Source organism: Mobula hypostoma, chromosome 30 (assembly GCF_963921235.1).
Source record: "Mobula hypostoma chromosome 30, sMobHyp1.1, whole genome shotgun sequence".
NCBI lineage: Eukaryota > Metazoa > Chordata > Chondrichthyes > Myliobatiformes > Myliobatidae > Mobula > Mobula hypostoma.
This window is the reverse complement of record NC_086126.1, coordinates 15,133,683-15,149,352: the sequence shown is the minus strand read 5'-3', so window position 1 is coordinate 15,149,352 and position 15,670 is coordinate 15,133,683. Positions and strand designations below refer to the sequence as shown.

The 15,670-nt window shown below is 48.8% G+C and overlaps 1 protein-coding gene across 1 annotated transcript in view; it reads left to right on the top strand.

The window, feature by feature from the left end:
• Window positions 1-15,670, top strand: part of eef1g (eukaryotic translation elongation factor 1 gamma) — a 49,764-nt gene that overhangs the window by 5,961 nt on the left and 28,133 nt on the right. The window contains exons 3-6 of the mRNA XM_063036157.1: window positions 844-907; window positions 2,316-2,458; window positions 9,780-9,923; window positions 14,338-14,467. Coding sequence (XP_062892227.1) covers window positions 844-907; window positions 2,316-2,458; window positions 9,780-9,923; window positions 14,338-14,467 — 481 coding nt within the window. The remainder of the gene's footprint in view (window positions 1-843; window positions 908-2,315; window positions 2,459-9,779; window positions 9,924-14,337; window positions 14,468-15,670) is intronic.

Below are 15,670 nucleotides of genomic sequence, written 5' to 3'. Positions count from 1 at the left end.
CCTATCAATTTCCACTTCTCACCGCCCAGCTTCTTAATTCAACCTCCTCTTCCCCCTACTCAACTGCCGTCCCCCTCACCTGGTTTCACCTGTCGCCTTCTCTCTTGCACTCTGCCCCAGCTTATTCTGGCGTTGAAGGGTCTCAGTCCAAAATGCCGACTGTCTATTCCCCTCCATAGAGGCTGCCGGACCTGCTGAGTTCCTGCAGCATTTTGTGGGTGTTGCTCAGGGTTCCCAGCATCTGCCGAATCCCCTGTGTTTGTGGTTTGAGAGTCCCAGTCAACATGGGCAAATGTTGTGCTGGCATTGGGAAGGGCCCAGAAGAGGATCACGAGAATTACCCTGGGAATGAAGGGGTTAATGTCTGAAGAGTGTTTGACGGCTCTGGGTCTGTACTTGCTGGAGTTCAGAAGAATTTGGGGGGGGGGGCAGTTTCGTCATTGAATATTGAATGGTGTAGATAGAGGTGACGTTGGGAGATTGTTTCCAGTAGTGGGGGGAGTCTATGACCAGAGGGCACACCATCAGAACAGAAGGATGTCCCTTTTGAACAGAGGGTGGTGAATCTGTGGAATTCGTTGCCACATGCGGCCGCACAAGAGGTTGATGGGTTCTTGATTGGTCTACATGTCAAAGGTTACAGGGAGGAGGCAGGAGAATGGGGTTGAGGGGAAAATAAACTAGCCAAGATGTGATGATGGAGCAGACCTGATGGGCCGGACAGCTTAATTCTGTTTTATGGTGGTGTGACTGGTGCGTTGTGCCCACTGAGGTGTTGATTCAGTCTGGAGCTGGCGGTTCAGCGGATTTATTGCTCAATCCAGCTGCGTGCTTCTGTTCCAGGTCCCAGCGTTCGAAGGCAACGACGGCTTCTGCGTGTTTGAGAGCAATGCCATTGCCCATTACGGTAAGCCGCAAGCAGCATTATCTATCAATTCGGTAATGTTCCGACGTCCTCTGTCTCCCATCACATCAGCCGCAGCCTCACGCCCTTCCTCCCCGTGTACTGCCACTTTATGCTTACACTCCACAGCTCGGTGTCGCTGTCCCTTCATCTGCCCTGTTGCTGCCGAGAAAAGTTCCTTTTGCCGTGAGACCCTTTGCCACTTAATCATTTCCTGTCAAAGTGACCTTTTGGTGAGATAATCCTGTACCCAGCGTCACTTTATTCATACAGTTGGTCTGTGTATACTTCATTTGGTACGGGAGTGGAACCCAGCGTAGTCTTCTGCTGCTGTTGCCCATCCACTTCAAAGTTTGACGTGTTGTGCATTCAGAGATGCTCTTCTGCACACCGCTGTTGTAATGGGTGGTTATTTGAGCTTCTGTCGCCTTCCTGTCAGCTTGAATCAGTCTGGCCGTTCTCCTCCGACCTCTGAGGCGTTTTCAGTCTCAGAACTGCCACTCGCTGGATGATTTTTGTTCTTTTTTTGCACTATTCTCTGTAAACTCTAGAGACCGCTGTGAGTGAAAATCCCAGACTGGCAGTTTTTGAGATACTCAAACCACCCCATCTGGCACCAACAACCAACCGAAGCTATTATGCACTGTGTTGCTGCCAGGTGATTGGCTGATTAGAGACTTGCATGAATGAGCAGGTGTACCTCATAAAGGGGCCACTGAGGATATATAGACAAATCTTGTGTACGTATGGCCACGTTCACTTGTATATTGTGTTTTATGGTGGAGCTTTTATATTTTTTTAATCCTTAGCCATGATCCAGAGTCACAATTCTCTCTTTTACACTTGTGTATTGGGGAACCCTTTCCTCTTTAACTGTAGTGTTCAAGAGTTCTCTTAAAACCAAATGCTCAGGTTTGGGTAGACTTCAATACCAAGTTGATTAATTTAAATTCTATGTGCTGTTACTACTTAGCATCACACACGCTGCAGTCCACCAACTTCATGCCGACCAGCACTCACCCAGGGACACTATTCCAGTGTTGATCCCAATTTCTCCCCCACCCGGTCAGTAAAATTTATTTCACTTAAAGAGATAAGCCTCTACTACTTCCCTGGACAGAGAATTTCACAGGTTAATTACACACTGCAAAGAGCCTTTCTTCCCCGTCCCGGTCCTAAATCTATTCCCCGGAGTCTAGAGTCTGCGACAAGATTCGGCGGGGAATGGGTTTTGATCTCCCTTGGAGACCCAGTGCACTCAGCCCCTCGGACCTCGAACCTTGTTACCCAGCGCACAGGATAAAACGATTCAAGGGAGGAAGGAGTACTGTGCGGGCACTATCTCGCGGGAGGCGGTGAGGTTCCTGTCGGCTCACTCCGCGTGTTGTCTCTCCTCCACCCACCCACCCAGTGGCCAACGACGAACTCAGAGGAGCTACGCGCGAGGCAGCGGCCCAGGTCCAGCAATGGATTAGCTTTGCAGACAGCGACGTCATCCCCCCTGCCAGCACGTGGGTCTTCCCAACACTGGGCATCATGCAGTACAATAAGCAGGTGGGTCACGCCTTCGGCTCGAGTCCTCTCGTAACAGTACGGTGCAGTAAGCTTGTATCGCAGGGTTCAGAAGAGGAGTGGAATTAGGCCTACAACCCATTGAGTCTGATTTGCCATTGCGTCGCGGCTGATTTATTATCCTTCTCAACCCCATACTCCTGCCCTCTCCCCATATCCTTCCTTACCCTTACTAATCAGGAATTTATCAACCTTTGCTTTAAATGTACCCAAGACATGCACATCGCAGCCCTCTGTGGCAATGAATTCCATAAATTCACCACCCTCTGGCTGAAGAAAATGCTCCTCATCTCTGTTCTAAAAGGACGTCCTGTTCTCAGAAGACTGTCCCCCAAGCGAGGAAGCATCCTCTCCACTCTATCCTTTCAATAGGTTAAAATGAAATCCCCTCGAATCGTTCTGAACTCCTCTCCGCCCAAACGCAAGAGATTCTGTGGTCGCTGGGAAATGTTGAGTAATGCACAGGAAATGCCAGACGTACTTGGCAAGTTAGGCAGCATCCACAGAGGGGCATAAATAGTGGACGCTTCGGACTGAGAGCCTCGTCAGGACTGGATAGGAGGCGGGAGGGGCGGAGGCCAAGGTAAGGTGGTGGGGGCAGGTGAGGGGTGATGGGAGGAAGAGGCGAAGAGTTGATTCGTATGAGAGGAGAGTGGGCGGAAGGAGGGAGGTGCCCCTGCATTTCAGACCAGGCCCCTCTGTTCGAATCTTTACCCGGCATTCCCCTCGGTGGCCACTTCATTTGGTTCGGGGACGGAAGCCGGTGAGGTCTTAGTCATAGTCATACTTTACTGATCCCGCTGGGAAATGGTTTTCGTTACAGTTGCACCATAAATAGTTAAATAGTAATAAAACCATAAATAGTTAAATAGTAATATGTAAATTATGCCAGGAAATAAGTCCAGGACCAGCCTATTGGCTCAGGGTGTCTGACCCTCCAAGGGAGGAGTTGTAAAGTTTGATGGCCACAGGCAGGAATGACTTCCTATGACGCTCTGTGTTGCATCTCGGTGGAATGAGCCTCCGGCTGAATGTACTCCTGTGCCCAACCAGTACATTATGTAGTGGATGGGAGACATTGTCCAAGATGGCATGCAACTTGGACAGCATCCTCTTTTCCGACACCACCGTCAGAGAGTCCAGTTCCATCCCCACAACATCACTGGCCTTACGAGTGAGTTTGTTGATTCTGTTGGTGTCTGCTACCCTCAGCCTGCTGCCCCAGCACACAACAGCAAACATGATAGCACTGGCCACCACAGACTCGTAGAACATCCTCAGCATCGAGGGGCAGACGTCAAAGGACCTCAGTCTCCTCAGGAAATAGAGACGGCTCTGACCCTTCTTGTAGACAGCCTCAGTGTTCTTTGACCAGTCCAGTTTATTGTCAATTCGTGTCCCCAGGTATTTGTAATCCTCCACCATGTCCACACTGACCACTTGGATGGAAACCTCTTCTGAAGTGTAGCCCACCCACTTCAAGGCTCGACATCCTGTGCATTCAGAGATGCCCTGCTGCCCAATGCCTGGATATTTGAGTTACTGTCACCCTCCTGTCAGCTTGAACCAGCCTGGCCGTTCTCCTCTGGCCCCTCTCATTAACAAGGTGTTTTTGCTCAGAGAGCTGCTGCTCACGGGATGACTTTTGTTTTTCTCTGTAAACTGGAGAGTGGGGAGTGGCAAAAATAGTCGGAGGGAGGCAGATGAAGTTGGAGAACTCAGTGCTCATTCCATTCCAACTCTAACCCTGACTATTCACGAACCTCCATTTTAAATATACCCTGTGACTTGGCCTCCACAGCCGAGTGAATGGGAGGGCTGGCTTGATGGAAGCAGGCACTGGGAAGCTGAAGGTTACTGACGGAGCGGGTAAACATAGAAACATAGAAAATAGGTGCAGGAGTAGGCCATTCGGCCCTTCAAGCCTGCACCGCCATTTACTATGATCATGGCTGATCATCCAACTCAGAACCCTGCACCAGCCTTCCCTCCATACCCCCTGATCCCTGTAGCCACAAGGGCCATATCTAACTCCCTCTTAAATATAGCCAATGAACCGGCCTCAGCTGTTTCCTGTGGCAGAGAATTCCACAGATTCACCACTCGCTGTGTGAAGAAGTTTTTCCTAATCTCAGTCCTAAAAGGCTTCCCCTTTATCCTCAAACTGTGACTCCTCGTTCTGGACTTCCCCAACATCGGGAACAATCTTCCTGCATCTAGCCTGTCCAATCCCTTTAGGATTTTATACGTTTCAATCAGATCCCCCCTCAATCTTCTAAATTCCGAGTACAAGCCTAGTTCATCTGGTCTTTCTTCATATGAAAGTCCTGCCATCCCAGGAATCAATCTGGTGAACCTTCTTTGTACTCCCTCTATGGCAAGGATGTCTTTCCTCAGATTAGGGGACCAAAACTGCACACAATTCTCCAGGTGTGGTCTCACCAAGGCCTTGTACAACTGCAGTAGTACCTCCCTGCTCCTGTACTCGAATCCTGTCACTATAAATGCCAGCATCCCATTCGCCTTTTTCACCGCCTGCTGTACCTGCATGCCCACTTTCAATGACTGGTGTATAATGACACCCAGGTCTCGTTGCACCTCCCCTTTTCCTAATCGGCCACCATTCAGATAATAATCTGTTTTCCTATTTTTGCCACCAAAGTGGATAACTTCACATTTATCCACATTAAATTGCATCTGCCATGAATTTGCCCACTCACCCAACCTATCCAAGTCACCCTGCATCCTCTTAGCATCCTCCTCACAGCTAACACTGCCGCCCAGCTTCGTGTCATCCGCAAACTTGGAGATGCTGCATTTAATTCCCTCATCCAAGTCATTAATATATATTGTAAACAACTGGGGTCCCAGCACTGAGCCTTGCGGTACCCCACTAGTCACTGCCTGCCATTCTGAAAAGGTCCCGTTTATTCCCACTCTTTGCTTCCTGTCTGCTAACCAATTCTCTATACACATCAATACCTTACCCCCAATACCGTGTGCTTTAAAGTTTGCACACTAATCTCCTGTGTGGGACCTTGTCAAAAGCCTTTTGAAAATCCAAATATACCACATCCACTGGTTCTCCCCTATCCGCTCTACTAGCTACATCCTCAAAAAATTCTATGAGCTTAGTCAGACATGATTTTCCTTTCACAAATCCATGCTGACTTTGTCCCATGATTTCACCGCTTTCCAAATGTGCTGTTATCACATCTTTGATAACTGACTCCAGCAGTTTCCCCACCACCGACGTTAGGCTAACCGGTCTATAATTCCCCGGTTTCTCTCCCTCCTTTTTTAAAAAGTGGGGTTACATTAGCCACCCTCCAATCCTCAGGAACTAGTCCAGAATCTAACGAGTTTTGAAAAATTATCACTAATGCATCCACTATTTCTTGGGCTACTTCCTTAAGCACTCTGGGATGCAGACCATCTGGCCCTGGGGATTTATCTGCCTTTAATCCCTTCAATTTACCTAACACCACTTCCCTACTAACATGTATTTTGCTCAGTTCCTCCATCTCACTGGACCCTCTGTCCCCTACTATTTCTGGAAGATTATTTATGTCCTCCTTAGTGAAGACAGAACCAAAGTAATTATTCAATTGGTCTGCCATGTCCTTGCTCCCCATAATCAATTCACCTGTTTCTGTCTGTAGGGGACCTACATTTGTCTTTACCAGTCTTTTCCTTTTTACATATCTATAAAAGCTTTTACAGTCAGTTTTTATGTTCCCTGCCAGTTTTCTCTCATAATCTTTTTTCCCCCTTCCTAATTAAGCCCTTTGTCCTCCTCTGCTGAACTCTGAATTTCTCCCAGTCCTCAGGTGAGCCATTTTCTCTGGCTAATTTGTATGCTTCTTCTTTGGAATTGATACTATCCCTAATTTCTCTTGTCAGCCACGGGTGCACTACCTTCCTTGATTTATTCTTTTGCCAAACTGGGATGAACAATTGTTGTAGTTCATCCATGCAATCTTTAAATGCTTGCCATTGCATATCCACCGTCAATCCTTTAAGTGTCATTTGCCAGTCTATCTTAGCTAATTCACGACTCATACCTTCAAAGTTATCCCTCTTTAAGTTCAGAACCTTTGTTTCTGAATTAACTATGTCACTCTCCATCTTAATGAAGAATTCCACCATATTATGGTCACTGTTACCCAAGGGGCCTCTCACGACAAGATTGCTAATTAACCCTTCCTCATTGCTCAAAACCCAGTCTAGAGCAGAACCGAAGTGGCCTCACTCAGATCAGCCAGTATTTTATGGATTGGCGGGGCGAAGGACTTCCTGATCGATAAAGTGAAAGTAATTTCCCCTTCAGAGCCGTCAGGTTAATGACTTCACCCTGTTCGGCGGCGTGGACGTGGAGAATTCTCGGCGGCAGCTGGCGGGGGGCGTTCGGGAAGGCATTTCCTCCCCCGCGGGCGACGTGCCAACAATCTGACCCTCTATAGCTGCGGCAGCATCTCGGGAGACCTCTCTGCGCTTGCGTTTCAGGCGGGGCCCCTCTGTTCGTCTCCCTTCCCAGCGACTCGTGGCCACTTGCGTACAGGAACGCAAGCCCGGTGTGGTCGTCTGACGTGCAGCCCGTCCACCTCGAGGTCCGACATCTTGTGCGCTGGGAGACGCTCTTCTGCGCGCAACTATTTATAACACATGGTAATGTGAGTTACCATTCTCCTCTGAGCCCTCTTGTTCTTTTCATCCACAGAGCTGCTGCTCACTGGGTGTCTTTTGGTGTCGCACTGTCCTCTGTAAACTCTACAGACTGTCGTGCGTGCAAATCCTAGGAGATCGTTTTCTGAGATAGTACCCATCTGGCACCAGTAATCATTCCACAGTCAAAGAAGTCACTCGGGTCACATTTCTTCCCCCATTCAGATGTTTGGTCTGAACAACTACTGAGCCTCTTGGCCGTGCCTGCCTGCTGATTCGACATTTGCATTAACGATCGCCTGTTTAGGTTTACATAATAAGCTGGGCCACCGAGTGTATATCCTGGGCGGTGGTATTGGGATGATGGAGACTCTCTGTGGCAGGCTGTGTAGCCACTCACACCGCAGCTCCTCAGCAGATTGCTCGAGAAGGAGCGAGCTAGGGCTTTTCTCTTGATTGGGGTGATTTTGATGATCAGAGGCGCAGATCGAGTGGACAGCCAGCGGCTTTTTCCTGAGGGTGGAAGTGGCTAATACGAGAGGTCATAACCTTAAGGTGGCTGGAGGAAAGTGTAGGGGCGATGTCAGAGGTTAGTTTCTGCGGGTGCTTGGAACACCTTGCCAGGGGTGGTGGTAGAGGCCGCTACATTGGGGGCATTTATCTTAAATTATCATATCTTAGGATGTGCTGATACCGGAGAGGGTTGGAGGAGGTTCCAGGCTTGTCATATGAAGACCGTTTGATGGCTCTGGGCCTGCGTTTGCTGGAATTCAGAAGAATGAGGGGTGACCTCATTGAAACCCATCAGATGGTGAAAGGATGTTTCCTATAGTGGGAGAGTCTCAAGACCAGAGGATACAGCCCCAGAATAGAGGGGCGTCCTTTTGGAAAGGAGATTGCCTTACAGGTGGATAGGGTAGTGAAGAAAGCTTATGGGGTGTTAGCTTTCATTAGTCGAGGGATAGAGTTTAAGAATCGCGATGTAATGATGCAGCTCTATAAAACTCTGGTTAGGCCACACTTGGAGTACTGTGTCCAGTTCTGGTCACCTCACTATAGGAAGGATGTGGAAGCATTGGAAAGGGTACAGAGGAGATTTACCAGGATGCTGCCTGGTTTAGAGAGTATGCATTATGATCAGAGATTAAGGGAGCTAGGGCTTTACTCTTTGGAGAGAAGGAGGATGAGAGGAGACATGATAGAGGTGTACAAGATAATAAGAGGAATAGATAGAATGGATAGCCAGTGCCTCTTCCCCAGGGCACCACTGCTCAATACAAGAGGACATGGCTTTAAGGTAAGGAGTGGGAAGTTCAAGGGGGATATTAAAGGAGGGTTTTTTACTCAGAGAGTGGTTGGTGCGTGGAATGCACTGCCTGAGTCAGTGGTGGAGGCAGATACACTCGTGAAGTTTAAGAGACTACTAGACAGGTATATGGGGAATTTAAGGTGGGGGCTTATATGGGAGGTGGGGTTTGAGGGTTGGCACAACATTGAGGGCCGAAGGGCCTGTACTGTGCTGTACTATTCTATGCTCTATGAGGAATTTCTTTACAGAGAGAGGCGAATCTGTAAGATTCGTTGCCACAGAGGTGCTGTGGAGGCCAAGTCATTGGGTATGTTTAAGGCAGAGATTGATAGATTCTTGATCGGTCGGGGGGGGGCGGCAGAGGCAGGAGCTTGGGGGCTGAGAGGAAAAACGGATCGGCCATGATAAAATGGTGGGGCAGACTCGGCCAAATAGCCTCATTCTGCTCTTGCATCTTGTGGTCCTATATTCTGCTGCTATATCTTGTCTTAAATAGGCACACAAATGACAGGAACATGCAGAGTTATGCAGGAGGGGTTCATATTGATGTGGGTTAACTGATTAGTACAGCATTGTGGGCCTAAGTACCTGTTCTGTGTTGTAATAGACAATAGGTGCAGGAGTAGGCCATTCAGTCCTTCGAGCCAGCACCGCCATTCACTGTGATCATGGCTGATCATCCACAATCAGTACCCTTTTCCTGCCTTCTCCTCATATCCCTTCACTCCGCTATCTTTAAAAGCTCTATCTAACCTTTTTTGAAAGAATGCAGAGAATTGGCCTCCACTACCTTCTGAGGCAGAGCATTCCACAGATCCACAACCCTCTGTGTGAAAAAGTTTTTCCTCAACTCCGTTCTAAATTGTCTACCCCTTATTCTTAAACTGTGGCCTCTGGTTCTGGACTCCCCCAACATCAGGAACATGTTTCCTGCCTCTAGCGTGTCCAATCCCTTAATAATCTTGTATGTTTCAATCAGATCCCCTCTCATCCTTCTAAATTCCAGTTTATACAAGCCCAGTCGCTCCAATCTTTCAACATATGACAGTCCGGCCATCCCGGGAATTAACCTCGTGAGCCTACGCTGCACGCCCTCAATAGCTAGAATGTCCTTCCTCAAATTTGGAGACCAAAATTGGACACAGTACTCCAGGTGTGGTCTCACCAGGGCCTGTAGTGTAGAATCTGAATGTATGACACTGCTCGGGGTGGCTGCAACGGTTGCCGGACGTGGTGGAGCTTGCAGTCGCAAAAGCCCTGGTCTGGCCTCCGCGGTCCCTCGGGCCGACCAGCGTAAAACCGAGCTTCACGACTGCTGCTCTCTCGCAGGCCACCGAACACGCCAAGGAGGAGGTGAAGAAGGTCTTGGGCATCCTGAACGAGCACCTGAAGACAAGGACCTTCCTGGTGGGAGAGCGCGTCACCCTGGCCGACATCACACTCGTCTGTTCCCTGCTGTGGCTCTACAAACAGGTAAATGACGCTTGGGTGGGTGGGGGGGGTGCATCTGTTTCACTTCGAGCTGCGGGCACAGCGGGCGATGCCAGTTCCGCACCCTGTTCCCTGTAAGCGATGCTTTGCCACGCTCCTTGTCCTGCAAGAGGTGCTGTCCCATGAGCGACAGATGAGATGAACGGTCAGTCTTTTTACCTGGCCTAGGATGGCGGGGGGGGGGGGTGTAAAGAGGGAACACGGGGTTGGGGAAGAGGCAAGCTTCTCGTACAGAAGGTGACGGGTGTACGTAACGAGCTGCCAGAGGAAGTCAGAATCGGGTTTGAAATCGCCGGCTTACGTCGTGAAATTTGCTAACTTTGCAGCAGCAGTACAACGCAGCACATAATGTAGGAAAAACCCAGTGAGGTACAGTAAATGGGTAATGCAAAGATACTAAAACAGTAGTGAGGTAGCATTCATGGGTTCATTCACAAATCGGATGGCAGAGGGGAAGAAGTTGTTCTTGAATCGTACCTCCTTGAGAACAGGGTATGTCCTTGGTGATGGGGGTCCTTAATACTGCTCATTGAAGATGTCCTGGATATTATGGAGGCTAGTGCCCATGAGGGAGCTGACTACGTTTATGACTCTCTGCAGCTTATTTTGATCCTGTACAGTAAACCCCCCCCCCCGCCCCCGTGATACAGCCAGTCAGAATGCTCTCTGCGATACATCTGTAGAAATTTGTGAGTGCTTTAGGTGCTGAACCAAAATCTCCTCAAACTCCCAATGTAGCCACATACATCCTGGGATGGATGCCATCTTCTTGAAGGTGTCTTCAATGGTGGGGGAGGTTTATGCTCGGATGGAGCTGGTTGAGTCAGCAGGGGTTCCTGGGGTCCAGGGACCCCTTGCTTAATGGTATTGGTCCGTGGTATTAAAAAGAAGGGTTGGGAGCCCCTGTACTGCAGCTTCTTGTGATCCTGTGCATTGGAGCCTCCCTACCAGAGACCAGATGCAGCCAGTCGCTGTACAGCTGTAGATAGGAAGAGTTGCTCACGGTCAGCAGGGACACTTTGGGCCGAAGGGCCGGTTTCCATGCTGTGCATCTCTGAAGCCAGCTCCCTTCCATTCCTGTGGTCCAAAATTCCCTGGCACTGATCTCTTCAACCCCCGCCCCCCACCTTTTGCCGAAACCACGAGCAGGCAGTGTGATGAAGGAGGTCTGTGAGATGCTTGCCTTCATCGGCTGGAGCATCAAGCTAAGAGGGGTGGGAAGTTAAAGTACAGCAGAGGCCTCAGCTGGAGGACTCTGTTGTGGTTTCAGTGCCCACTCTCTGGGAAGGATGTGGTGGTACCGGAGTTGGGGTGCGGAGTAGTTTCAGCTGAATGCTGCTGGGGATGGAGTGTTTTAATTTATTACAAGGACTACTGTGGACTGGAGGAGGTTGAAAATGGATGCGGTAGAGGTTTTACAAAGTTATGTGCAGAGGCGTAGATGGGAGTCAGAATCTGGTTAGTTATAAAATTTGAATATATATGTCAGAGAAAAAGTTGCGACAAGCTACTGTAAAAATCGTGAGAAAGAAAAAGTAACCATTCAGAAATTTGATGGTAGAGGGGAAGGACAGGAGATGGGATGTTATGCTGGGGTTGTACAAGATGTAGGTGAAGCCTAATTTGGAGTATTGTGTGCAGTTTTGGTCACCTACCTGCGGGAAAGACGTAAACAAGGTTGTAAGAGTACAGAGAAAATTTACAAGGATGTTGCCGGGTCTGGAGGATCTGAATTGTAAGAAAAGATTGAATAGGGGAGGGCTTTATTCCTTGGAAGATTGAGAGGAGATTTGATAGCGGTATACAAAATTATGAGGGGTATAGATATGGTAAATGCAAGCCGGCTTTTTCCACTGAGGTTGGGTGGGACTACAACCAGAGGTTGTGGGAAGGTGAAAAGTTTAAGGGGAACATGAGAGGAAACTTCTTGGCTCCAGAGGTTGGTGAGAGTGGAACGAGCTGCCCGGCGCAAGTGGGGCACACAAGCTCGATTTCGCCATTTAAGAGAAGTTTGGTTAGGTACGTGGGCGCTCGGGGTATGAAGGACTATGGTCCAGAGGTGCGGGTCGATGGCAGTCGGCGGTTTAAATGAGTTGGCGTGGACTTGATGGGCTGAAGGGCCTGTTTCTGTGCTGTACTTCCCTATGACTCGAAGCTGCTGTTAAAACATTGAGTGTGCGACTTCAGGCTCCTGTACCTCCTGCCTGGATGTAGCATTGACAAGAGGGCATGTCCCGGGTAGTGAGTGCTCAATAATGGCTGCTGCCTTCCTGGGTTCGTCTCAGCACAGCGGACGCCATAGATTAGGGTGAGGTTTAATGAGGTCTGTAGTGAAAAATGTTCTCTGGGGAGGTACTTGTGCATCTAAACGTGCTCTTGAATTACTAAGGGTTAGAAAGCTGCAGGTCAAATGTAGGGAAATGGGATCAGTGGAGGAGACAGATGCTTGGTAGTATCAACAAGCTGGGCCGAAGGGCCTTTTACTCTGCTGGGTGTCCAAGGCCATCCTCCTCGCTGCCTTCAGGAGGCTTGTGCTGACAGCGTTCCCCCCCCCCCTCAAATTCCCCACCTTGGGTAGGTCGGCAGAGGTTGTCACTGACTAGTCTAGCATGTGGAGGTATTGCTGGAGGCACTGTGTCGATGTGACCTCATTCTTTCACCTTGATCGCAGTGACAAAGCTCACCTATGTGCTGGAAAGGAATATTCCAGGGAATCATCTTTGAGATTCTCCCGCAGCTCAAATCTGGAGTTCAGGCATCTGCACGGTTCAGTCCTAATCTGGTGTGAGTGTGTGTGTGTGTGTTTGTGTTCACTTTCTTGTTTCTGTGGGTTCCCAGATAGTTTAGTCCTGATCTCGGACTCCGTGTGTGTTTTCCCCACACATTCTATAAGTCAGAATGCTGATTGGTTGGTCAGTTGGCCACTAATTTACCCCTGGTGCAGGTGGGTGGCAGAAGTAGCCAGGATGTAGGCTATAAGTTACAGCAGGAGATAGAAAAGCCATGTCAAAAGGGCAATGTTACGATAATCATGGGTGATTTAAATCTGCAGCTAGATTGGGGAAAATCCGGCTGGTGTTGCATCCCAGGAGAGAGAATTTGTAGAGTGTTGACGAGATGGTTTAGAGCAGCTTGTTGTCGGGCCCACTAGGGGAATGGCTCTTCTGGATTGGGTGTTGCGTAATGACCCAGATATAATTAGGAAGCCTAAAGTAAAGGAACCCTTAGAAGGCAGTGATCACAATATAGAGTACACTCTGCAGTTTGAGGAGATAACATCAAATGTATCAGCATTACAATTGAGTAAAGGAAATTACAGAGGCATGAGAGGGGATCTGGCCAAAGTTGATTGGAAGGGGACACTGGCAGGGATGACGGCAGGGCAGCAAAGGCACAGGAAAGGTTCATCACAAACATGAAGTATTCTAGGAGGAGGATGAGGTAACCGAGGATGACAGGCAAAATCAACGACAGCATAAACGCAAAAGGGAGGGCATATAACAGAAATTAGTAGGTAGATGTTAAAAACAGAAGGAAACGTGATAGCACTCCATCTAAATGTTGGGAACAAGGAAATGACGAACTAACTGAAGAAGTATTTTACACTATGGAAGACTAGCAGTATACCGGATGTCCAGGAGTGTTGGGGTGGAAATGAGTGCAATTGCTGTTACTAAGGAGAAGGCCCTTGGGAAGCTGAAAGATCTGAAGGTAGATAGACACCTGGACCAGGGTTTTGACAGAGGAGAGATTGTGGAGGCATTAGTAATGATCTTTCCAGAATCACTGGATTCTGGAATGGTTCCAGAGGAATGGAAAATTGCAAATGTCACTCCACTGTTTTAGAAGGGAGAGAAGCAGAAGAAAGGAAATCTTCAGTCAGTTAGTCTGACCTCAGTGGTTGGGAAGATGCTGGGGAAGATGCTGGAGTAGATTGTTAAGGATGTAGTTTTGGTGTACCTGGAGGCACAGGATGAAATAGGCCAAAATCAGCATGATTTCCTTAAGAGATGCACTTGTGGCCGACTATGCGATGAATTGATTAGGGTTCCCTCCTGAGTGTGTATGTTTTTTCCTCAGCGGGTCCAGTTCATTGTTTGTACACTGAGTTGCCGTGTGTGTGCGTTGGCTAACGCGACTCGGTAAAACGTTCGGTCCTACTGCTGTGTCGTCGTTCCTGCTCCACATATATTTAACATTTCCAACCACAGTACGGGTTAGTGAGCTAGTCGGTCGCGTGGGTGTAATTGGGCGAGGGCTCATTTGGGCTGGAAGGGCTGCATCCCTCCATGGTGTCGTGGCTGGGATGAAGGTGGAGGCGCGTGGGTCCGGTGCTCGGTTTGACGTGGTGTTTACCGGCTGCGTGGCTGACCCTGGCTTCTCTCGGTCCCCCCAGGTTTTGGAGCCCTCCTTCCGGCAGTCCTTCACCAACACCAACCGCTGGTTTGTTACCTGTGTGAACCAGCCGCAGTTCAAAGCTGTCCTGGGCCAGCTGCAACTCTGCAACAAGATGGCACAGTTTGACGGTGAGTGCTCGGTTTGCTTTGACGCAGGACTTGTCAGAAATCCGAAGCAGGTTCATTATGTCGTGAGGTTTGTTGTTTTGTGATGTGCAAGGCGTTAAAAATATTCCTCTAAGCAACGCAGAGTGGAGCCGAATGGTGAGGTCATGCAAATGTCGACCATTGAAAAATCTGATGGCAGAGAGGAAGAACGTTCTTAAAATGTTGGCTGCAAGTCTTCTATGGTGGGGGAGTCTAAGACCAGAGGACCCAGCCTCAGACTAGAAGGACAGATGTCCATTTAAAATGGAGATGAGGAATTTCTTTATCCAGAGGGTGGTGAATCTATGGAATTCATTGGCACGGGCGGCTTTGGAGGCAGAGTCATTGGGTATACTTAAAGCAGAGGTTGATAGGTTCTTGATTTCCATGGCATGAAGGGATATGGGGAGAAGGCAGGAGATTGGGGCTGAGAGGGAAAATGGATCAACCATGATAAAATGGCGGAGAAGACTTAATGGGCCAAATGGCCTAATTCTACTCCTATATAAGAACATTAGAAATAGGAGCAGGAGTCAGCCATCTGGCCCATCAAGCCTGCTCTGTCATTCAATAAGATCATGGCTGATCTGGCCATGACTCATCTCCACCTACCTGCATTTTCCACATAACTCTTCATTCCCCTTCTATGCAAAAATCTATCCAACCTTGTCTTAAATATATTTACTGAAGCAGCCTCCACTGCTTCATTGGGCAGAGAATTCCACAGATTCACCACTCCCTGGGAAAAGCAGTTCCTCTCATCCCCGTTCTAAGATGGAGCCATGTCCCCCAGTTCCACTCTCACCTCCAGTGAAAACAACTTTCCTGCCTCTATCTCATCTCCCTTTCATAATTTTATATGTTTCTTTAAGATGTCTCATTCTTGTGAATTCCAGTGAGTACAGTCCCAGACGACTCAATCTCTCCTCATAGTCTAACCCCCTCATCTCTTGAATCTACCTGGTGAACCTCCTCTGCACCGGCTCCAAAGCCAGTAGATCCTTCCTCAAGTAAGGAGACCAGAACTGCACGCAGTACTCCAGGTGCAGCCTCACCAGTACCCTGTACAGTTGCAGCATAACCTCCCTGCTCTTAAATTCAATCCCTCGAGCAATGAAGGCCAACAGTCCATTTGCCTTGATAGCCTGTTGCACCTGCAAACCAACCTTTTGTGATTCACGCACA